General features: G+C 42.1%; 1 protein-coding gene across 2 annotated transcripts in view; it reads left to right on the forward strand.

The window, feature by feature from the left end:
• Positions 1 to 23,929, forward strand: part of UBR3 (ubiquitin protein ligase E3 component n-recognin 3) — a 175,226-nt gene that overhangs the window by 114,393 nt on the left and 36,904 nt on the right. Inside the window, exons 25-30 of one of the 2 annotated variants that reach the window (XM_073545830.1) lie at positions 992 to 1,141; positions 1,791 to 1,924; positions 10,948 to 11,058; positions 12,505 to 12,717; positions 14,772 to 14,908; positions 18,136 to 18,221. In XM_073545830.1, the coding sequence (XP_073401931.1) occupies positions 992 to 1,141; positions 1,791 to 1,924; positions 10,948 to 11,058; positions 12,505 to 12,717; positions 14,772 to 14,908; positions 18,136 to 18,221 (831 nt within the window). The remainder of the gene's footprint in view (positions 1 to 991; positions 1,142 to 1,790; positions 1,925 to 10,947; positions 11,059 to 12,504; positions 12,718 to 14,771; positions 14,909 to 18,135; positions 18,222 to 23,929) is intronic. The other variant, XM_073545831.1, reaches the window with a different exon arrangement.

Here is a 23,929-nt window from a genome sequence, read left to right on the forward strand (position 1 = left end):
AAGTTTGGGAACCCCTGGTCAAAATTACTGTTATTGTGAACATATAGATAAGTTAAAGATTAAATGATCCCTAAAAAGCCTCATGTTAAAGATTACACATTTCCTTGGAGATTTGTGTGCTCAAATCATTTTGATCAAGGTTTTTGACCTTAATTAGCCTCTTAGGGTTATGGCTTGTTCACTATCATCTTTGGGAAAGGTCAGGTGATGCAATTTTTCCAGCTTTTTAAAAACCCAGCCTCCTGTAACCATGTGCCAAAAAACAGCAGCCATAGTTCTTCTAAGCAGCTGCCTAATACTAGAAAATGAAAATGATGGAGGTCCACAAAGCAGGAGAAGGCTATAAGAAGATGATAGCAAAGCGTTTTCAAGTTGCCCTTTCCTCAGTTCGAAATGTAAGTAAGAAATGGCAGTTATCAGGAACAGTGGAGGTCAAGTTAAGGTCTAGGAGATCAAGCAAAATTTTAGTGAGAGCTGCTCATAGGATTGCTTTTGACGCAAATCAGTAACCCTGCTTGACTGCAAAAGACCTTCAGAAAGAGTTAGCAGACTCTGGAGTTGATCTGATGGTCTCCATTCGCAGCTGCAATATAAAAGGGTCATCTCAAAGACAAACTGTTTAAAATTGGCATAAGAGGGACATGGACCCTTCTGCTTCAAATCTGTTTACAAAATTGAGCAGAAGGTCTGACGCTTGACCACTGCTCCATTCATTCTCTATGAGCCTCCAGAACGACATTCCTAATGGAAACGCACAGTGGAGTCCATCATAGTCGCAGGGGTTGTTGGGCGTCGTTTGCGTCAGTTACGTGATGTCTCCATTTCCTGTATGAATCTTTTCTGTTCCTAACTCTATGGTGAACTTACAATTGTCTGAGTGATTTTAGTTCCATAGGGGTTTTTATTATTTCTTTGTATTTTATTCTTTTCTACATACATAAAGATGTCAGATCATTTTCTCATTCGCTTTAGATATTCTTTTTTTTTACAGAATCTCCCGAAACTGACGTTGCTATGGAGATAGCATCATCCGAACAGCAAGTGTCCGAACCTACGTACGACTGTGTGATATGTGGCCAGAGTGGCCCGTCCACGGAGGACCGTCCCATCGGGCTGGTGGTTTTGTTGCAAGCAACATCTGGTAAGTGACGTCCTCTCTACAAATCCTAAAGGGCCAGTTCTTAATGTCCTGAATTACGTACTTTGTGTCCTTTTTTAAGGAATGTTACTTTTTTGTTTTCTGTTTTGTTTGTCTTTTTTTAACCTTCTTTTTTTGAAGATAAGTTTTTAATACTTGCACAGCAAAGAGGCTTCATCTATTTAGTCCTTGTAGCGGATCAGAAAAGCCATGTTTGGACTCGTTAACTAAGGATTTTGTATACTGGGATCTAAAGTTTATCTCCTATCAACAAATTAAATAGTGTGATTGTATTTACTTAAATGGGTTGTCTGGTCAATGAAAACAAAATCACCAGTCTGCTGTAAAAAAATGGTTAAGTGTTACCGTACTTACCAGTTTCCCACCATTGCCTTTAGGACACTTTCTGGGCTCCCCTCTGGTCTCTGAGCCTCCTCAGTTTGGACAGACGTGACCACTGCAGTCAATCAGTGGCCGTACGGGTGACCAACACTTCAAGGCTGCTACCTTTGCAGTACTCACGTTTGTCTGGCCCAAGCGGAGGACTCGGGCAGCATTGAGACCGGAGTATGGCGGACAATGCCTTTCTAAAAAGCATTTCCATTTAATTAAAAAAATATATAATTTATTTTCAAATTTATTCTTTCCTTAGTTTTGGGACACCGTCGTAAAATGTCTGAGCCAAAGAAGCTTCCAACCACTGAAGAGGAGCAGATCTATCTGGAGGGAACATGTTGTGCAGCGCACGACGTCAGGCTCACCATATTACAGCGCCATTTCAAAGATGTGAGTGTGTGGCTACCTCTTCTCAAACGTTGGCTTGTATTCCACTCTATAAAGAGCAGAGTGGTCAGACACTTGTAAAAGTGACTATGTAAGAAAGTAGTAAAATGCTGCCGGGGTATGTGCTAGACTATAATGATCCCTTTTATGACTTTGGGCATCATATTCCTTGGACACTTGGCAATGAGGTCATGTTGCTTATTGGAAAACTAATTTGTTTTCCAATACCCGGATTATGGTGGAAGTGTCCCACTATAAATCCTTTTGGAGAGCCTTTTCAAGCGGTAGTCGGCAGGCTGTCCTTAAACAGAATCTGTGAGCAGGTTTTGCTATGTAATCTGAGACCAACGTGATGTAGGGGCTGAGACCCTGATGTCAGCAATGTGCCACTTATTGGACTAGGTTTTGCTGTTTCAGTACAATCAGGGTTTTATCAGCAGGAGATTATTTCTGCAGGACTAGGTGTCTCGTGCCTCTTGGTCCAACCTCAGCCCCCACCACTGCTTAGCACTCTACATTGTATATTGATAGAAATTAGCCAATCATTGGTGTGGGCAGGGATATACACAGCTCAGCATTCAAAGCCCTGCTACATCTGTAGCAGAGAAACCAGTGATTGTATCGCAACTGCTGCACCCAGTAAACTAAGTAATAGCTGGAATCAGGATCTCCGAACCTACATCATGCTGCTGTTAGATTACATGGGGGAAAAACCACTGATCTCCACAACTCCCATAGAGAATGAATTGAATGGAGTTAGTGTGCATGCTCAACCGCTGCTCCATTGCCAGAATCGCAACAATACACAGGGCCAGCACCAAGTGGATGAAGGCTTGTGTTGAGGTGTCAGCCGCTTTAAATTTCTCCTTTATGCTTATCTATCTCATGATTTTAGTCCCACTCCTCCTTTCTCACTACCACCGTGTTAGTCGGACACCTCTGACACGCTCAATGAGAGGCAGTTTGCTAGTTTTACCCCATCTGTTTCATTTCAAGAGATCTGTCGCTTTAGGCTCTGTAGGGCCATCCATCACCGGCTGGGCATACGTAGAGGTGCGCTGAGATTTATGAGTGTGATACTCTGAGCAATTAGTCTCTCATTTGCTAGACGTGGTCAAGAAGCGATTTTGGAGCAACACCTTGTATGATAACTGTTCACACCGCCGGATAATGAGCGTCAATTGGTGGAAGATTATATATGTTTACTACGGCCCAATATCGACCCTATACGTGCTTAGGATGAATACACAGGTCGATCAAGGGCACATGTGAATCTGCATTTTCTTGGCTGTAAGCTTTGTTTCTTCCATATATCATTGCAAGGAGTTTGTAATATGGGAATCCTGAAAAGCAGATGGTAAAATACTGTCTTGTTTGTATAAATGGTGTCATAGGGATCATTTGGATCCATTTGTATTCACATTATAATAGGATGATTTTTAAATATTGTCGAGAGCTTTTCCAAAAGGCATTAAACATATCCTTAAAGGGGTTGTCCTGCCTTAGGGTACAATACTGCGCCGGGAGTAAGCGGCTTGCGATTTGCATACTTCCGGCAACATTCCAACAAAACTCTGTCCGGCCTCGTTCAATACACTTACATTGAGCAAGGCTGAGAATGTCTAGTCGGCATGTGACCACATGTATGTAAAATAATATATATATATATATATATATATATATATATATATATATATATATATTATTTTACATACATGTGGTCATATATATACACACAGTGGGGAAAAAAAGTATTTAGTCAGCAATAGTGCAAGTTCCACCACTTAAAAAGATGAGAGGTGTCTGTAAATTTACATCATAGGTAGACCTCAACTATGGGAGACAAACTGAGAAAAAAAAATCCAGAAAATCACATTGTCTGTTTTTTTTTCCTTTTATTTGCATATTATGGTGGAAAATAAGTATTTGGTCAGAAACAAAATTTCATCTCAATACTTTGTGATATATCCTTTGTTGGCAATGACAGAGGTCAAACGTTTTCTGTAAGTCTTCACAAGGTTGCCACACACTGTTGTTGGTATGTTGGCCCATTCCTCCATGCAGATCTCCTCTAGAGCAGTGATGTTTTTGGCTTTTCGCTTGGCAACACGGACTTTCAACTCCCTCCAAAGGTTTTCTATAGGGTTGAGATCTGGAGACTGGCTAGGCCACTCCAGGACCTTGAAATGCTTCTTACGAAGCCACTCCTTCGTTGCCCTGGCGGTGTGCTTTGGATCATTGTCATGTTGAAAGACCCAGCCACGTTTCATCATCAATGCCCTTGCTGATGGAAGGAGGTTTGCACTCAAAATCTCACGATACATGGCCCCACTCATTCTTTCATGTACCCGGATCAGTCGTCCTGGCCCCTTTGCAGAGAAACAGCCCCAAAGCATGATGTTTCCACCACCATGCTTTACAGTAGGTATGGTGTTTGATGGATGCAACTCAGTATTCTTTTTCCTCCAAACACGACAAGTTGTGTTTCTACCAAACAGTTCCAGTTTGGTTTCATCAGACCATAGGACATTCACCCAAAACTCCTCTGGATCATCCAAATGCTCTCTAGCAAACTTCAGACGGGCCCGGACATGTACAGGCTTAAGCAGTGGGACACGTCTGGCACTGCAGGATCTGAGTCCATGGTGGCATAGTGTGTTACTTATGGTAGGCCTTGTTACATTGGTCCCAGCTCTCTGCAGTTCATTCACTAGGTCCCCCCGCGTGGTTCTGGGATTTTTGCTCACCGTTCTTGTGATCATTCTGACCCCACGGGGTGGGATTTTGCGTGGAGCACCAGATCGAGGGAGATTATCAGTGGTCTTGTATGTCTTCCATTTTCTAATTATTGCTCCCACAGTTGATTTCTTCACTCCAAGCTGGTTGGCTATTGCAGATTCAGTCTTCCCAGCCTGGTGCAGGGCTACAATTTTGTTTCTGGTGTCCTTTGACAGCTCTTTGGTCTTCACCATAGTGGAGTTTGGAGTCAGACTGTTTGAGGGTGTGCACAGATGTCTTTTTATACTGATAACAAGTTTAAACAGGTGCCATTACTACAGGTAATGAGTGGAGGAAAGAGGAGACTCTTAAAGAAGAAGTTACAGGTCTGTGAGAGCCAGAAATCTTGATTGCTTGTTTCTGACCAAATACTTATTTTCCACCATAATATGCAAATAAAAGGAAACAAAAACGGACAATGTGATTTTCTGGATTTTTTTTTCTCAGTTTGTCTCCCATAGTTGAGGTCTACCTATGATGTAAATTACAGACGCCTCTCATCTTTTTAAGTGGTGGAACTTGCACTATTGCTGACTGACTAAATACTTTTTTGCCCCACTGTATAATACACCTGCAGGTTAACGGGAGGAGTGCAAGGGTCAAGCAGAGGGAGTCACCCCCCCCCCCCCCTATATTTAGCTATACAAAAAAAAATAGCTAAATATAGGGGGGTGTGACTCCCTCTGCTTGACCCTTGCACTCCTCCCGTTAACCTGCAGGTGTTCTCAACCAGTTCTACTAGCCCATTCACTTGTAGGCTTGCAGCCCCGTAGAGAAGACATGTTTGTCCTTTATAATAGGTTTTTTTTTTATCCTGAAAGTGGCATATATAGTAGGATATTGTAGGGTTCAGACAGGACCCGTCAGAGAAGTGTCACCTTGCCGCGGTTGACGGGCACACATGAATTGGCCAAATCATGCGCTAAGAACCTTCGCTTTTGTAAGTACATCTTGCTGAGGGACAGAGCGTTTGGAAGTTTTTATTTCCATTGACACTATGTCTTGGTATCCACAGGGTGCTGCTATGCTTTTTTTATACATGTTTTGCAGTCACTGCAGCTTGGACCTATTCACACTTGGAAGATGCTGGTCAGGTTTTTTTGTATAGCGCGATATGTGTGTGTGTGCGTGTATGTATGTGTGTGTGTATGTGTGTATATATATATATATATATATATATATATATATATATATATATATATATGTGTATATATAATATAATATAATTTTTTTTTTTACTGGTATGCAGTGACTGTCATATATGATGATCGTTGCTCTGCGTGGTCACGCCGTCTGTGCTCGTTCTTCGCCCGTCTGCCCTCCAGTAGATGGCTGTTTATCCTTTACTGTCAAAGGAATATGGATTGTTTGTTCTTCAGATGTATTCTTCTGTGTGTGACAAATGGAATCGCCGGGGTGTGATTAATGTGGCCAAAATCTTCTATGTGCCAGTCTGACCATATATTGATCGCTAGAGTTCAATTCAGGGCTTTAAAATGAGCACGAACCTGAGCGGCCACAGGTTTTACAGGTTTGCCATGATAGCTTCCGTTGAGAGTGGACTTTACGTATTTGATTGTGTTAGTGAAAGTCGACGTCTGTGTTCCTTATAGTCGGGCATTCTGTGGGGCTTATCTATATAATTGGTGAACTACAGTGACCAGCGCTGGATGAAGGGGATTTAGATTGTTCCATCCTCTAGACCTGACTTGTAGTGAATTTGTCACCAGGGTTTTGCTATATAATCTGACAGCAGCATGATGTACAGTAGAGGCAGAGACCCTGATTCCCGCGGTGTTAGTTGATTGTCTACATGCTGTCATTTTGATAGTCTGTTTTGTCTGCTGTAGCTCTAGCAGAGCTCTGAAAGCTGAGCAGTGTATATAGCCGCTGATTGGCAGTTTTCTGTGTACATTGTGCATAGGCAGAAAGCTGCTAATCAGAGGTGGAGGCGTGATTTTACATGGATGCGTGATATACCAAGTCCTATATTGATAATCTCCTGTTGATAAAACACGGATTTTATTAAAACATCAAAACACAGTCTAGTAAGTGACACATCGTTAGGATTCGATCTTTGCCCCTACAGCATGGTACTTAGCAAAAACTTGCTGACAGATCCCTTTTAAACTGTAACCGAGGAAAATTTGTTATTATCCGGTTACATTATAATTAATGGTTGACCATGATGCAATATATTGGCTGTGATCAGTCCACCTGAGAAAGAGAGCTGCTCCTATTTAAAGTGAGTTTCCAGCACTTTGATATTGGCCTCCTGTCCTTGGGATAAATCACCAATATCAGATCAGCGGGGGTCCGACACTCGGCACCCCTCCTTTATCCCCATCATTGTTTATCAGGCACACCATACATTTCAGAGTGGCTCCATGTAAAGGACTGAGCTGTAATACCAGGTACAGCCACTATGTGACGTATGGCGCTGTGTCTGGTAAACAATGGGGTGGAGGCTGTGCTTGCTGGAGCGCAAGAGACCCTTAAATCTGGTAATGGATGCCGTGTTGGATTCCTGCAGCCCAATTTTTATTATTGGTATTGGTTAATTCATCAAACCAATATTTTTTTTTTTTTTTTTACCTTTCATACCATTATTTTTTTAATATCTGTTGCCAATTGACAGTCTGCAAGTTTCCCATACGCTGCACTTTCCGGACTATTGCTGAGGGCGTGCATGTTATATCATCCGTGCACATTGATTAATGATGATTAAATCTCATCCGGTTTACTTTTTTGTCTTGTTTATTGAACTACTGATTGGATGAAACCCCCCAAAAACCTGTGTTTGGAAATAAATTTGGAAATCGTCAGACCTCCCACAGCTCGGCTGATGTGCACACCGCAGACATTACTGCCATGCTGTTCCTGCTCGTTTCGTTCTTGCTGCTTTCTAAATTGTATGGGAGTGTCAGAACGGTTTCCATTTCTAGAGCTTATCTGTCCGTCTGTCTCTCCTCCGAACATGATGTACGGTAATTTATTGATTTTTCTTCTAACATCCTTGTATAGTATGAAGCCTATTGGCCTCCTTTTGGCCCCATCTATACTATTGGCTAAGTTTTATAGAATACGCCAAAATTTTGATTAAAAAAATGTAAAATGAAAATATTTTTTTTTCATCCTCTTAATTGCAAGCAGAAACCGTGGTTCTGTTGTAGAATCCTGCAGCAAGTGTGCAATATCCCTACAGCTCCCCCACAGGGGAAATAATGCATTACTATTCATTTTTTTTTTTTTTTTTTTTAAATCCGTGGGCTTTCCTTGTAATGCACAGATAAGATTGAGCTTGTATGTGCAATCCAATCCTAAAGTATGATAATCCCTAAAGAGAGACCCCCTATGTAGGGTTGTGGAGTCGGTAAGCCAAATCTGCGACTCCGACTCCTCAATTTCCCTTACACCGACTCCCACATATATTGCTTATATTTAAGTGAAAAATGTATTCTAGTACAATGTGAACATCAGACATTTAATCATTTTTATGATCCATTAATCAAGATATTTAGAACAGAATATATATTTATTGGAATACAACTTTAGAACAAAAAAAACTGTAATAAATTGTAAATATGTAATACACTATGTAATATCGATTACATATATACAGTACAGACCAAAAGTTTGCACACACCTTCTCATTCAAAGAGTTTTCTTTTATTTCATGACTATGAAAATTGTAGATTCACTCTGAAGGCATCAAAACTATGAATTACCACATGTGGAATTATATAATTAACAAAAAAGTGTGAAACAACTGAAAATATGTCTTATATTCTAGGTTCTTCAAAGTAGCCACCTTTTGCTTTGATTACTGCTTTGCACACTCTTGGCATTCTCTTGATGAGCTTCAAGAGGTAGTCACCGGAAATGGTCTTCCAACAGTCTTTAAGGAGCTCCCAGAGATGCTTAGCACTTGTTGGCCCTTTTGCCTTCACTCTGCGGTCCAGCTCACCCCAAACCATCTCGATTGGGTTCAGGTCTGGTGACTGTGGAGGCCAGGTCATCTGGCGTAGCACCCCATCACTCTCCTTCTTGGTCAAATAGCCCTTACACAGCCTGGAGGTCTGTTTGGGGTCATTGTCCTGTTGAAAAATAAATGATGGTCCAACTAAACGCAAACCGGATGGAATAGCATGCCGCTGCAAGATGCTGTGGTAGCCATGCTGGTTCAGTATGCCTTCAATTTTGAATAAATCCCCAACAGTGTCACCAGCAAAGCACCCCCACACCATCACACCTCCTCCTCCATGCTTCACGGTGGGAACCAGGCATGTAGACTCCATCCGTTCACCTTTTCTGCGTCGCACAAAGACACGGTGGTTGGAACCAAAGATCTCAAATTTGGACTCATCAGACCAAAGCACAGAATTCCACAGGTCTAATGTCCATTCCTTGTGTTCTTTAGCCCAAACAAGTCTCTTCTGCTTGTTACCTGTCCTTAGCAGTGGTTTCCTAGCAGCTATTATACCATGAAGGCCTGCTGCACAAAGTCTCCTCTTAACAGTTGTTGTAGAGATGTGTCTGCTGCTAGAACTCTGTGTGGCATTGACCTGGTCTCTAATCTGAGCTGCTGTTAACCTGTGATTTCTGAGGCTGGTGACTCGGATGAACTTATCCTCCGCAGCGGAGGTGACTCTTGGTCCTTTCCTGGGGCGGTCCTCTTGTGAGCCAGTTTCTTTGTAGCGCTTGATGGTTTTTGCCACTGCACTTGGGGACACTTTCAAAGTTTTCCCAATTTTTCGGACTGACTGACCTTCATTTCTTAAAGTAATGATGGCCACTCATTTTTCTTTACTTAGAATTTGTATTATAGCAAGAAAAAAGCAGCTAACAGTCTATTCAGTAGGATTATCAGCTGTGTATCCACCAGACTTCTGCACAACACAACTGATGGTCCCAACCCCATTTATAAGGCAAGAAATCCCACTTATTAAACCTGACAGGGCACACCTGTGAAGTGAAAACCAATTCTGGTGACTACCTCTTGAAGCTCATCAAGAGAATGCCAAGAGTGTGCAAAGCAGTAATCAAAGCAAAAGGTGGCTACTTTGAAGAACCTAGAATATAAGACATACAGTATTTTCAGTTGTTTCACACTTTTTTGTTAATGATATAATTCCACATGTGTTAATTCATAGTTTTGATGACTTCAGAGTGAATCTACAATTTTCATAGTAATAAAAATAAAGAAAACTCTTTGAATGAGGTGTGTCCAAACTTTTGGTATGTACTGTGTGTGTGTATGTATATGTGTGTGTGTGTGTATATATATATATATATATATATATATATATATATATATATATATATATATATATATATATATATATATAATCTCTATCACTATGACTTATCTCAGCTAAGACAAAGCCTAGATCCTCAGGCTTCATTCCCACCATGGAATGAAACCTGGAGGGGCAGAACCTCATACTGCACACCTCAGCTGCTGCAGATCCTCATACTGCACACCCCTACACTTGAAAATAAAGCCTGCACCTTAAGAAGATGTGGTGGTGATGAATGCAGTCTATTTATTCCAACTATCAGTTGATGCTGATGTTACTGAAGACTAGCAATGCCTGTCCTGGGCGTCCTTTTGGGCAGCTGTGAGGTGTACCTGACTGGTGCTAAAAAAAAAAAAGGAGTGTTAGTTTGTGTACTACCCCGTTTTCATTCTTTTTGGTACAGATATGATATGGATAGACAGATATGGATAAATGGGTAGATAGAGCAGATTTCTAATCTGCTTTTGCTATTGAAAACATTATCTATGAGCTCAAAAACCTTTCAAGTGATGCAGTTTTTTAAAAAGCTGATCGGCTTTTGCAGCTGAAAAACGTATCCTCAAAAAACACAGGAAAAACGCTGTGTGTGAATGTAGCCTTAGATCAGGAATATAACAGCCATTTATAGGACATTTCATAACTTTCCCAAATTCTTATGAAAAAATATTCAGCACATTCTGCATTGAACTACTGTACCCAATTTATTATATATTTTAGGAGTCGGAGTCGGTCCATTTTATACCGACTCCAACTCCGACTCCACCAAAATGAGCTCCGACTCCACAGCCCTGCCCCTATGTTTAGATACATTACCAAAGGGGTTTTTCCACTATGTATATTCTAATACAGGTAGCACCTAGAATTGATTTCTTCTTGTATTACCTGAATTCAATGGTATAATTATCTCCAGCTCTTCTCTCCCTTCTTATCTTTTTTTGCCGTTTCCAGAGTTCCTGTCTTCAGTCTGTATCGATTGGTTGGGAAGGAGGAGTATATGTACAAACGTGCGGCCACACGCTCCATATAGACTGCCATAAATCCTATATGGAGTCATTGCGAGTAAGTTTAAGCTAAGTTCTATCTTTATTTCTTTAGGGCTTTTTTTTTTTTTTTTTAAGCATTTTACGCTCTATTTTTTTCAGAAAGGCTCTAAATATCCCGTATGTTCGGCCTAATAATGCCCTTAATAATGAAGTGTTTACTACAGCCAAAATGTTATCCTATCAAGCACCTTCCGTTAGTTATCCGTAACGTACGGTCAGTGGATGCATTCAAGTATTCCTCTGTTGCCGTCTTCTGCCGTTTCCAGCGCAGCTCCCTTCTCCTTTTTTAATGTGAATGCTGTTGCGACCAGCCGGCTGTCTCACCGTTTGTGTCAGGACGAGGATGACATAGACTTACTGTACACTAAGAAGTAACGGTACATTGTGTGAGCCGAGAATAACCAACTCAATTCACGTGATACTGGAGAGGACTGGAGAGGCGCTGAAAACGGCGGAAGACGGCGAGGGGTAAATATTTTAATACACGGAACGGAGAAGAAAGAAACCGCTGGTGTGGGCCTTTAACTCTATATTATTGCAGGATGGATAGATAGGTGTCGCCTTATTCTAGAATGTTATTTACTGCGTTTTGTAAATGAAGTCTCTTACGTGCTACATCATCCACACAGCTGTACAAATCTGGCGCAGTTAATCAGAGAATCGGCACACGAGCTGGAGAGAATCGATTCTGAAAGATTTGCGGATGCGCCAGTTCTCTGATCAACGGGGCAATTGTTAGATTTGTACGACCTGCGTAGGTGATGTAGCGGACATCATCCATTTTGGTGAAATTCAAAAGGGCTGAGTATGGTCTGGGCCGCTCGATGCTCTTTCATGTGTATACCTTCACCAGTGGGATTCCGAGTTCTCTGTATAGTGTATACTGGGGAGAGGTGCAAAAGACAGAAAGCAAATTTGATGTACAAGAACAGTTTAGTGCTGATATTGAACAAGAGACCTGTTGCCATGTTCCCCTCCAGCAGCTTTTATAGGAAAGATTCACAGCAACCTTAGGGGGAAATAATCTGGAATATGTTCACCAATGTCTAAGAGAATTTTTTGTAGGCATGCTCTGTGATCTGTGCAGAGAGGCGGAGGAGGTGAGCTGTGACCATTGCCTATTGTAAATGGTGGGTCCTGTGTTAACTATGTATAAATGCTGCCTTATATTGTAATTCTGTCTGCGATGATAATGAGACTGTTGAGAAATGGTTTCTAAAGAGAGTATTAGCCTATTATACTGCAAGATTTCAGATAAAAAAGTGGCTTTAAAAAAAAAATCATCAAAAGTTCTTAAAATTGTTTAATGTTAAAACTTTATTTAAACAATAGCTGATTTTCCTTTTAACAATATGTGCTGATCAGAATGTTATCTATAGGTTTTCTTACTAATACATTATAAGAACAGAACTGTCAGTTCATTCCTAAGCTGCTCACCCTTATCTATTGTCTGTTTTCCCAGAATGACCAGGTCCTCCCGGGCTTTTCTGTTGACAAAGGCGAATTTACATGTCCTCTCTGCAGGCAATTTGCAAATAGCGTCCTTCCCTGCTTTCCTGGAAATAATTCAGAGAGAAGCCCCTGGCAGAGTCACGGAAACAAGAGCATGAGAGAGCTCATCAAAGAGGTGGAGGAGCTTCAAGAGCAGCTGGGAACTTTCCCAGTAAGCATCAGTGTAAGGCCGAAATATCCTTGTTATTTCCACTCCGTCACCTCATCACCCCATGCGTCACTCGCCATCATTCCTATTAGCGAAGAGGCAAACATTCATCTCATGAAATTTGTGTTTCTAGAAGTTCCCTTGTGTCCTGTGACCAGGGGATTGCAATTGTCAGCATCATAATTTCTGCCTGTACCATGACGCGTCTTCTATTCCTTCCAGCCCTCCATATTGGAGGACTGGAAACTCACTGTTCCTATAATCATTATTTATCACCAGTTTTACCACCATTTACATCAATGTCAAGTGCGTGGACCCATTAACTACTAATTACAGAAGTGACATAACTAAAGGTATTTGTAAGAATCACTGGGGGCTGAAACATTGATTTTAGCCATTAAGCAAGATTGGAAAAGTCATCCCATTTGCTGATAGACGCAAAGCTCAGCAATACGAAAGTCACCGTACATATAAGTAGCGTGAGATTAAACTAAAATTTGTTTTATTTTTCAAGGAATGGCCTTGAAAGAATTTCTGCAGTCATTTTTTTCTGATTCTTCCCCAATCCTTATGTCACAATATGTCCGCTGTCAGGATTCCGCTGTTTATTTGTTTGACTGGTGTAGAGGTCCGTACGTAACTGCTCAAGCATGATTTCCATCGTTCATGTGGTCACATGCCAGCTGACTTCCCGTGATATTCACTTGTCAACCGCTCCAGCAACCAATCCCTCGGAATCCTGACAGTGTACATATTGCACACAGTTAGAATTCTGCAGTCAGAGAGACTGACTGTGAAAATTCATGCCTGGCTCGGAAAGCCTTTTAATTAAAAAGAAAAACAAAACCATGCATCTCACTGTACAAATCAATGGATCTAGCGCCCTAGTTTTTTTTTCAGTGGTCCTTTAGAATGAATAAGCATATATTTTGTGGCAGATATCAGCTGATTTCATGGTTTTATGGAGCAAGTAGATCCCCCTCATCATTCTTTCTTATGTTGGTAGCCAATGGAAACCTATTGAGCAAATATTCACTCTGGGGTCATCAGAGTATAATATACCTAGGATGTAAAAAATAAATCCTCACTTCTCCGCTGTCCGGGCCTCAGTGCGCCTCCTTGTTTTCACCCTTCTCCCCCAATCAAGTGCATCCCCTTTGGCCTTCTTCACTCTGACTAGTCCTATGACCACGCCGCCATGTGATGACGTTGCGACTTGTCACCTGAGGCTTAGTTAGTGCCTTGAGGGATGCATATTGTGACGGCGCAGCTTTCAGTACCGTCAAAGGACTACCCTGCGCTGAATTACTCTACGCAGAGTGAAGCTGGCCGAAGAGAATGCATTCAAAAGGTTAATGCAAAAAAGGAGTGGTGCCTTGGACAGGATGATGGACTGTATTTTTATTAACATTTTTCTGGCTATCTGCAGTTCAGTAAAATGACGGCTACTGGCCACCATTTTGCCAAACTTGTGCGGAGCAAATTGCAAACAATTTGGGACCTAGAGAATCCAGATTTTTGTAAAATTTGAGGACAATTCAATTCTACTTAAACAAATTTGCTCATCTCGATAGGTCACCAATCTTGTATCAGATTGGGGGGAGCGGGTCAGACACTGGGTAACCCCACCGATCCACTGTCTTCATCTTTGGCAGTGGCCGGATGTAAACGGAGCCAGAACAGAACAGCACCGTATAGTGGAAACTGCAGTTTGGCTCCAATTCAAGAAAATTCTGCCAATCAAAGCAGATTGCGCCTTTTTCAGTGACAAGCGCTTGGATTTATGCAGACCCCGTTCAGAGAAAAAGTGGACAAAAAAAAAGTCTGACACCATTGTTCTGCAATTGAATTCTCCCTTAGAGACTCATACGGGCATTGATGGGCACGCATCACTATTAAACCATATAAATTCACGGTGATAATTTGTGGGGGGTTTTTTCAATTCCCCCTCCCACTCACATTATTATTAATTGATTCATTAGCACTGCTGAGAAATGCCGGCTCTTTACTGATGTAGTGTTTGCTACGTTCATGACTTGCACCCTCACACTATGTTCTTTGCCTTTTAGTCCGAAACCAATTTAAGCAAAGAAATGGAGGCGGTGATGAAAGACATCAAGAGCGCGACACAAAAGAAGTATACGGACTACAGCAAGACGCACGGCTCCCCCGACAATGACTTTCTTTTCATGTACTCTGTTGCTCGGTGAGTATGCATCAGCAGACTGATACTACTGCTACGTAGCACTAAAACACATGTAATCTGGAATTCTGGGTTTTGTTCCTTTTTGTTACACATTCGGGTATCATTTTTGGGACATGCACATTAGACTCTTGTCAGCTCAATACGCCGAGATCGACAGGTTCTACCAACAGGTTCAGCCGACGGCATTGAGAGGTTCAGCCGACGGCATTGACTGGTTCAGCCGACAGTCTAAGTGTGAGCCTCGGGTGATTTATTAGCGGAGGGTAGTGGGGAAATATAGTTTTGGCGTGACTGCCGATCATATTGTATTAAGATAAGCCACTTGTGAAAAGAACATAGGAGCGCTCAGCTGAACGATCCACCAAACCATTATTTGGCCGACAGCCATCGAATGTGCATGGCGGGCTTAAGAAGGAAAAAGGAAGTAAGATGGCTACTTCTGTGCTCCTGCTCTCCTGTCTAAGAAACTGCATACCAATATATCAGAGACATTAACATTCAGAACAGGCAAACCATTTGGTAGACACAGCGCATGTTGAGAAGTGAGGGAAAGAAGTACTAGTAGGTGTAGTGCTGGCAGAATACTGATAAGGAAGAATCTACCAATAAAATCAGAGCATGAGAATTGACAGTCCCTGGACATATTAGGCTGGTTTCTGCATCCAAAGCAGTTTTACCTTCATGGGGTCAGTAACAACAAAAAGATTATGCCGTTCTACAAGGTTTGGATTAAAGTACAAGTACACATTAATAAGATACTGGTTTATTATTATTTGCATCAGATACAATCTGCCACAGATCTCATCCCGTTTTATTCTGTTGATTCATGTAATCGAGACACCTCCTTGGTTTAATATAAAGGCTGTAATGTTAATATTTATTTATTTATTTTTTTACATGTTTGGTTGTCCATATGAATATACATTAGGGTGACCGGATCTCATATGGGGGGGAAAAAATGTCAGAATCTTGTTCGTCTGGACCCCACAAAACGATTCCCCTTTCCAGATATTGAGAGAGCCAAAATTTGAGCTCGATCAAACGACGTTAACCCGTGCCGCTCGTCGCTCAAAGTTTGAAAAAATGCAAATTGAGGTATTTTAAGATTTAGGTATTTTGCATAGTCTGTTAGACTATAAAGAATGTGACAACAACATTGCAGAAATAGCCCTGACCAAATTTTCGAACCATTTGTGGTATTTGAATGCAGAGTTGGTGGGATTATCGTTTTTTGATCCCACCATTACAGACAATGAAAAGTTGTTAATGGCTAATAAATTGCTCAGTAGCACAGATGAACCAGACGGACAAAATTCCGACATCGATTTTTTGCGGTCACCCTAGTGTACATATACCGACTAACTGAACTGAACTTACCGTAGTTCTTTTGGAGTTTGAAAATGTTGCTAGTAAGCAAAAAACATACAGTATTCTGCAAAATGGGCAAAAAATAAATAAATAAAAAAAATAGTCTCAGCCCTGGTTTCTTCCAGCGGTAGACGTATTTTTCTGAGCAGCGCGAACCGCCCGAGGAGCGGAAAATTCCTAGCAGACAGATGCCCTTATCAGCAGAAACCAGATGCCGCTCTGAGCAAGTGCATTATCAATTTTAAATTGGATTTTTTTTTTCTTTTTCAGAGAAGTAGAGAGGATGAAAACATTCCTTGGAAAATAGGTGGCATTAACAGCGGAAACTTAGTGATGTTAATACACAGACGCCATCTTATTTGATAGACGTTGACAAAAATAAAATAAAAAAAAAATATTGCTGAGCAGCTTTCGAAAATTGTTGCTGACGTAGAGTTTGAAATCCAAGGCCGGCATTCAATCTCAGTTTCTAAGATCTCTTTTAAGAGGCTTAAATAGTTAAATGATGTCATGGGAGTCGCCGGATTTATCACCTTACATTTTTACGCGGTCGGCTCCAAAAAAGTTAAAGATGATTATGGGGGGAAAAATAATTATATTTATTTTTGTTTTTTGAGAAGCTGAAAATCCCTTAGATCTCCAAGAGGTTGAGGTCTCAAAGGTTGAAAACCAGCCTGTAAGAACGGTTTGGAAATGTCCTGTGGACTTGTCATGAATGTCCAAGGTGGCCCTTTAAACAGGGTTGGCTTTTGTCTGAATGAGTAGCGTTTCAGGACCACTTGTCAAAAAGTAGACTCCCTTTAAATTTAATATGGTATCAGAGCAGAAGATCGGAGACTGAGCTTGTAGGTAATTGAGTACATAAAAGAAGTGCAGCGCGGTTGACAGTTGTTTTTCACAGCCACTGGTTGAATTAAAGGGTCTGTATCAAAAATGTGTTAAAAGGAATCTGTCAGCGAGATTTCACCCTCCCATATTTATATGTGCACGTAGGTCTTTCAAAGACAAATCCAGTAATATCTTTTACATGGCCAGTGCATTCCTACATTACTGAGAAATCAGCATTTTGATTTAATATGCAAATGAGGCTGAAGAGCTATGGTAGATCTGAAGCCTCTGTCACTCCACCTCAATTCCCCACCCAGTGCCGCCTCCTGCTTGACTGATAGCCTCTATGCTGTGTGACATCAGGCAAAGGAGCTGTCGGTTAAGCAGGAGGAGACGCTGGGTGAGGAATAGAGCTGGAGTTGCAGAAGCTTTAGATCTACACATAGTCCTTCAGCCTCATTTGCATATAATTTCTAATTCTTATTTCTCGGTAACGGAGGAACAGACTGGTCGTGTAAAGGTATTGCAGGACTTGTCTTTGAAAGAGCTATATGTGCGTATAAAGATGGGGGTGAAATCCCGATTCCCTTTAAATTACTAATTTCTGTACATATGTAGAAGTGTCTGCCTTACAGGTACTGTTATCATTGCGTTTACCTCCCTGCCGCTGCCATTGTTCTGTATCGATCTTTGGGGTTAGTGGGTTCTCTTGCAGCTTCACGTGACTTTGTCCCGACCTTCGGCATGGATACTATGCCTCCCATTATCACATTGGCCAGACGGATTTGAGCAATCAAATTACTCTATATTTGTCCAAATCTTATCCTGGAGCAATGTTGCACCAGAAGCCATATAACTGCGGACCACCCTGCTGCGTGCTAGCGGCATACGGAGATGAGATGCTTGTTTTAAGTGATAAACCAATGCCATTTTTGGGGGGGGACCAGAAGAATTTGATTTGTTTGTAAGGTGGTTCTTGTACAGATTGTTTTGTTTTTAGTAATCTTGACTTTTCTTTTTTCTAATTACAGAACAAATCTGGAACTGGAACTTGTCCACCGTGGAGACAATCTGTGCTCGGGAGGAGCGAGCGCTGCTGGCAAAAGATCCTGCTTAAGTATGCTTGCGTTTTACGATTACACCACTTATTTTCGGAGAGAGAGTAAAACTTTCACTTCTAACTTTTCCCTTATTTTCCCGGTGGTTTGCCTGCACTATGTGTGCGCTTCCTACATTTTTCTTTAAGGAAATGTATCATCTGGATTTTTTTTTTTTTAAGTGATTAAAACCATTTCCGGATGCACATCTGTTTTTCTTTTCTAATTGTCACAATTAATTTTTTATTTATTTTTATTTCAGAACGTTTATTTTATGCAGTTCATTATAGTTCGGCCTTCTTGCCTGAGCCGCTGTTTCAGCATTCAAGGATAGATGTGCTTTACAGCAGCCATGTGAGCCACCTCCTCTGTACTGATTTGTGTGGTACATAGCATTATGTTATGTGCATGGTCTTTGTTAAAGGTCTCTATGCAGAGAGAGGGAGGAGGTGAGCTGTGACAATCACCTATTGTGAATGGTGACTCTTCTCTCAGGTCATCGTCGTATACAAGATTAAAATGATTGCAAAGTAGTCACTAGACCCTCTAGTCTCTACATAGTAAGAAGTACCAACTCAAAGGGAATTTGTCACCGTATTTTTGCTATCTAATCTGAGAGCAGTATAGTTTAGAGGCAGAGACCCTGATTTGAGCGATGTATCACTGGTACTGAGATGCTTGCTGCAGTTTTGATATAACCCCTGTTTTATCTGCTCCTGATATACCAGTTCTTTGAATGCTGAGTGCTGTATTTCCCCACCCACACCGCTGATTGGCAGCTTTCTGTGTGCACTGTGCATAGGCAGAAAGCGGCCAATCAATGGTGAGAGCATGGCTACACAGAGCAGGGGTGGACTACATACCACAAGACAGCTAGTCCTCTAGTGATGTTATGCTAATAAAACACAGATTTTATTGAAACTGCAGCAAACAGCCCAGTAAGTGACACATCCCTGAAATATGGGTCTCAGTCCGTACATCGTCCACTCTCAGATTACAGAACAAAAACCTGCCAACAGATTCCCTTTAAGCCTTCTGATTTCAGCGCATCTAATAGGGGTGTACCCACTTTCCTCTGACAGCATGTTTCAGTGGAAAGAAGGATTAAGCGTATTGGATTTCAACATGCTGAATCCTTTTTGCTCACTGGAGAAATAGTGCAGCTATAAGTCCAAAGAAATAGCGATTTCCCCAACAAATGTTCAGCTGATAGCAATCGAAGACCTCACAGCCCCCACCATACTTCACTGTCTGCATCAACCGAGACCCCACCATGCTTCACTGTAGGTATCAACCAGCCCACCACCATGCTTCACTGTAGGCATCACCAAGCCACCGCCATGCTTCACTGTAGGCATCACCAAGCCACCTCCATGCTTTGCTTCCGTGTCACCGGTCTGTCCATCATTCTTCTGGAGAATTTGATTCCTTGTTTCTTCTTCCAAATTTCAGAGATGAACCATTCTATTTACAAGATGTTGGTTCAGTGGCCACGACAGTAGCATATGGCTGCTGGACGAGAGCCTTGTGAACCACTTCCCGTCTGTCAGCATCTCTAATTTGTAGAACCGATGCAACATTACCCGATGACATCTCGTCGGGACTGCAAATTAGAAGAGGCATCAGCAATGTTACCCGATAAAATGCGGTTCACCAGGCTCTTGTCTGGAAGCCACGGACTACTGGCTTGACCTGAATTTATACGCTCCTCTCTAGTTATTACCGGTTTATTTTCTAGAATCCAGATCAACAGTCTCCTTCGTCTGAGAGTTAAAATTGTTCTAATCTACAGTTTCTGCCAATGACGCCCTTGAAATAAAACGCATCGGTGACCCGCACGTCTGTGTCGCTCGCTGAGTCTATTTTCAGTCAATTAAAAGACTCCGAACAAGACCCTCCTCCTCCGTACGTTTCACAGCAGCGGTAATGAGGTGTCTTTACTGTGATTAAGCACAGCACTCCATAATAGTCTTGTAAGAAGTGTTAACTTTGTCGATTAGATATTGCATTAAATGGAAAGCAATGTCCCAGGTGAGCCTTTACAGCAAAAAGCATCAGGGAAAATGGTCGGAACAAATAGGTCAAGTACTGTTTTAGTAGATTGAGCTATGAGGACGCTTCCACTTGGGAAATGTAAATGAGGAATGATTGATAGAGCTGCTATGTTGGCTTCAGAAACAATGTGACAAGGTGAACAATGGTTCTGCCCTCTGAATTTAACAGCTCCCTCTTTCAGGAATGACTACCCGGACTATTTCTGCAGGTTCATCCTGATTTTATAACTTTTTTAACTAAATTTTTAATAAGAACTTTGTTGCTGTTCAGAAAAATTCCAACCATCCATGTTATTTTTACACCTGTACAGATGTATCAGAGCTTGATTTCTCATTGAACAGTTTTTAATTTTATTAGGTGCGTCATAAATCAATAACTATATGGTCAGTCCGTAAGGACGCAAACAATACAGTTAAAGCATAAGTTTGTACTTTCAAAGTTGAAAAACACTCACTACACCACCTGAACGTGGCTGGAAGAGGACGCTGTCACCAGCTTCCACCAGATTCTTGAGGAGACAGGTGGTTAAAAAAAGAACCCTAAAAGGACAGGAAAAAACCTGCTGGCATTGAGGATTTAGTTTACACATAAATGCTGAAAGTCTCCATACCTGAAATCCAAAATGTCACCTCTACTGACCCAAAAGCACAATAGATGTTGGCTCCAAAATGAATAAACCAGAGAAGTTTGTTGATTCTGTTCTGTGGAGCGATGAAACAAAACTGGAAATTGAGAAGTCTATGGGTCAGTAGTATGTCTGGCGAGAAGAATAATGTATACGCTGAAAATAACACCCTATCTACAGTTGGCGGTGGGTTGATGATGCCTACAGTTAGGCATGGCAGTGGCTTGGTGGGGTGCCTACAGTAAGGCATGGCAGTAACTCGGGTGCCTATAGTAAGCCATGGTGGTGGGTTGCCTAAAGTGAGGTATGTTGGTGCCTCGGTAGGTTGCCTACAGTGAGACATGGCGGTGCCTACAGTGAGGCATGGCGGTACCTCGGTGGTGTCTGCAGTGAGGCATGGCGGTTCCACAGTAGTGCCTGCAGTGAGGCATGGCAGTGCCTCGGAGAATCTTGGGGGCGACTTTGCTTTCTCTGGCTGGAAACTTAGCGTGTGAAAGGCAAGCTTGACTCAAAGTATTATTATAGCGCCATTTACTCCATGGCGCTTTACATGTGAGGAGGGGTATATATAATAAAAAAACAAGTACAGTAATCTTAAACAACACAGGTCACGATTGGTACAAGAGGCGAAAGGACCCTGCCCGCGAGGGCTCACAATCTACAAGAGATCAACTTCAATGGAACTTTTTTGGACTTCGTGCACTGCTTGACATAATACACGAATGCTAGTGCATTAAAGGATCGATATTTTATTCTTTTTGCCAACGCGTTTCGAAGTATAGACTACTTCTTCCTCGTGGGATGACATCCATGAAAAAGTAGCATTGCTTCCAGATTAAATACACTTCACTTCGAAACGCGTTGGGAAAAATAATAAAATATCGATCCTTTAATGCACTAGCATTCGTGTATTATGTCAAGCAGCGCATGAAGTCCAAAAAAGTTCCATTGAAGTTGATCTTTCGGCGGTCACTTTTCTGACCTTTGGACGTGCAGCAGCTGACTAATAATTCCATGCGCTATACCTCTCCTATATCAGGTGAGTAGATTCTTAATACGCTTTTATCTTTATCATCGGATAAGACCCTATTTACGCTTTTTTCCGTTCCTGCAGTGCAATACATTGAATCTACAAGGGATGGGTGAGAGGATACAGTAGATGAGGGTAGAGCTGGTGGTGCAGCGGTTTAGTGGATCAGCGGTTACTGCAGGTTGTAGGCTTGTCGGAAGAGGTAGATCTTCAGGTTTCTTTTGAAGGTTTCCACGGTAGGTGAAAGTCGGATGTGTTGTAGTAGAGAGTTCCAGAGTAGGGAGTAATCTTGTATGCAATTGTGGGAAGAGGCGATAAGAGGGGAGTAGAGAAAGATCTTGTGAAGATCGGAGGTTGCGTGCTTTTAAGTACCGGGAGACGAGGTCACAGATATATGGAGGGCACAGGTTGTGGATGGCTTTGTATGTCATGGTTAGAGTTTTGAACTGGAGTCTTTCGGTAATGGGGAGCCAGTGTAGGGATTGACAGGGGTGAGGCTGAGGAATAGCGGGGGGGACAGGTGGATTAGTCGGGCAGCGGAGTTTAGAATAGATTGGAGGGGTGCGAGATTGTTAGAGGGGAGGCCACAAAGCAGGAGGTTGCAGTAGTCAAAACGGGAAATGATGAGGGCATGGACTAGGATTTTTGCAGATGCTTGGTTGAGGGATGTATGGATCCGAGAAACATTTTTGAGTTGAAGTCGGCAGGATGTGGAGAGGGCTTGGATATGTGGTTTGAAGGAGAGATCAGCGTCAAGGATTACCTCAAGTCAGCAGGCTTGTGTGAGTGAGCAGCCATTTACTTTAATGTATAGCTCCATTGGGGGGTTCTAGTGGAATGGGGGAAAGATGATAAATTCTGTTTTGTCCATATTAAGTTTTAGAAATCTAGCAGAGAAGAAGGATGAAATAGCCGACAGACATTGTGGGATTCTGGTTAGTAGGGTGGTGATATCTGGTCCAGAGATGTAGATCCATGTGTCATCAGCATAAAGGTGATACTGATGGCCGTGGGACTCTGAGCTGTCCCAGGCCGAAGGTGTAAATGGAGAAGAGCAGAGGCCCTAGGACTGAACCTTACGGGACTCCGACAGATAGGGGGTGAGGTGAGGAGGTGGTGCGCTAGTGGGAGACTCTGAATATCCAGTCTGTTAGGTATGATGAGATCCAAGATAGGGCCAAGTCTGTGATGCCAAGACATCAGAGGGTCTGTAGTAATAGGAAATGGTCCACTGTGTCAAAGGCAGAGGACAGGTCCAGGAGGAAGAGGACAGAGTAGTGTCGCTTGGCTTTGATGGTTAATAGGTCATTGGTGACTTTATTTAGGGCAATTTCAGTGGTTTGATGCCGCTAAAAGCCAGATTGTAAGCGGTCGAAGAGGGAGCTGGAAGAGAGGTGGGAGGACAGTTCTAGATGGACGTGTTGTTCCAGTAGTTTTGAGGCATAGGGGAGAAGTTATATGGGGCAATAGCTAGATACAGAGGATGAATCAAGAGAGGGCTTTTTGAGGATGGGTTTGATTGAGGCATGTTTAGAGCATGAGGGGAAAACAGTTGTTAGTGATAGGTTGAAGAGATGGGTTAGGGTTGGGATGAAGACTGTGGTGAGGTTTGGGATGAAGTGGGATGGAATCAAGTTGAGTGCACACACAGGTGGTGAGATGTGAACTTGAGAGGAGACTGGAGAGTCTATCTTCTGTCATGGTGGAGAAGTTGGTTTTGGAGGAGGAGGGCTGAGTAGTTAGGAAGAGAGGTTGTGGGGGTTTTAGGCCAAAGCTTTCTCTGATGTTATCAATCATCTGCTTGAAGAAAGAGGCAAAGTCTTCAGCTGAGTTGAGTGGAGAGGGAAAAGGTGCTGGGGGATGGAGAAGAGAATTGAAAGTGTTGAATAGCTGTTTAGGGTTGTGAGAGAGGGAGGATATGAGAGATGAGAGGTTTGTTTTGCTGCAGCAAGTGTGTTCTTGAAAGTAGTGAGGGACTGTTTGAATGTGATGAAGTGCTCGTTGGAGTGGGAACTTTT

Source organism: Dendrobates tinctorius, unplaced genomic scaffold (assembly GCF_039654945.1).
Source record: "Dendrobates tinctorius isolate UK_male_01 unplaced genomic scaffold, ASM3965494v1 ptg000143l, whole genome shotgun sequence".
In the NCBI taxonomy this organism is placed as follows: domain Eukaryota; kingdom Metazoa; phylum Chordata; class Amphibia; order Anura; family Dendrobatidae; genus Dendrobates; species Dendrobates tinctorius.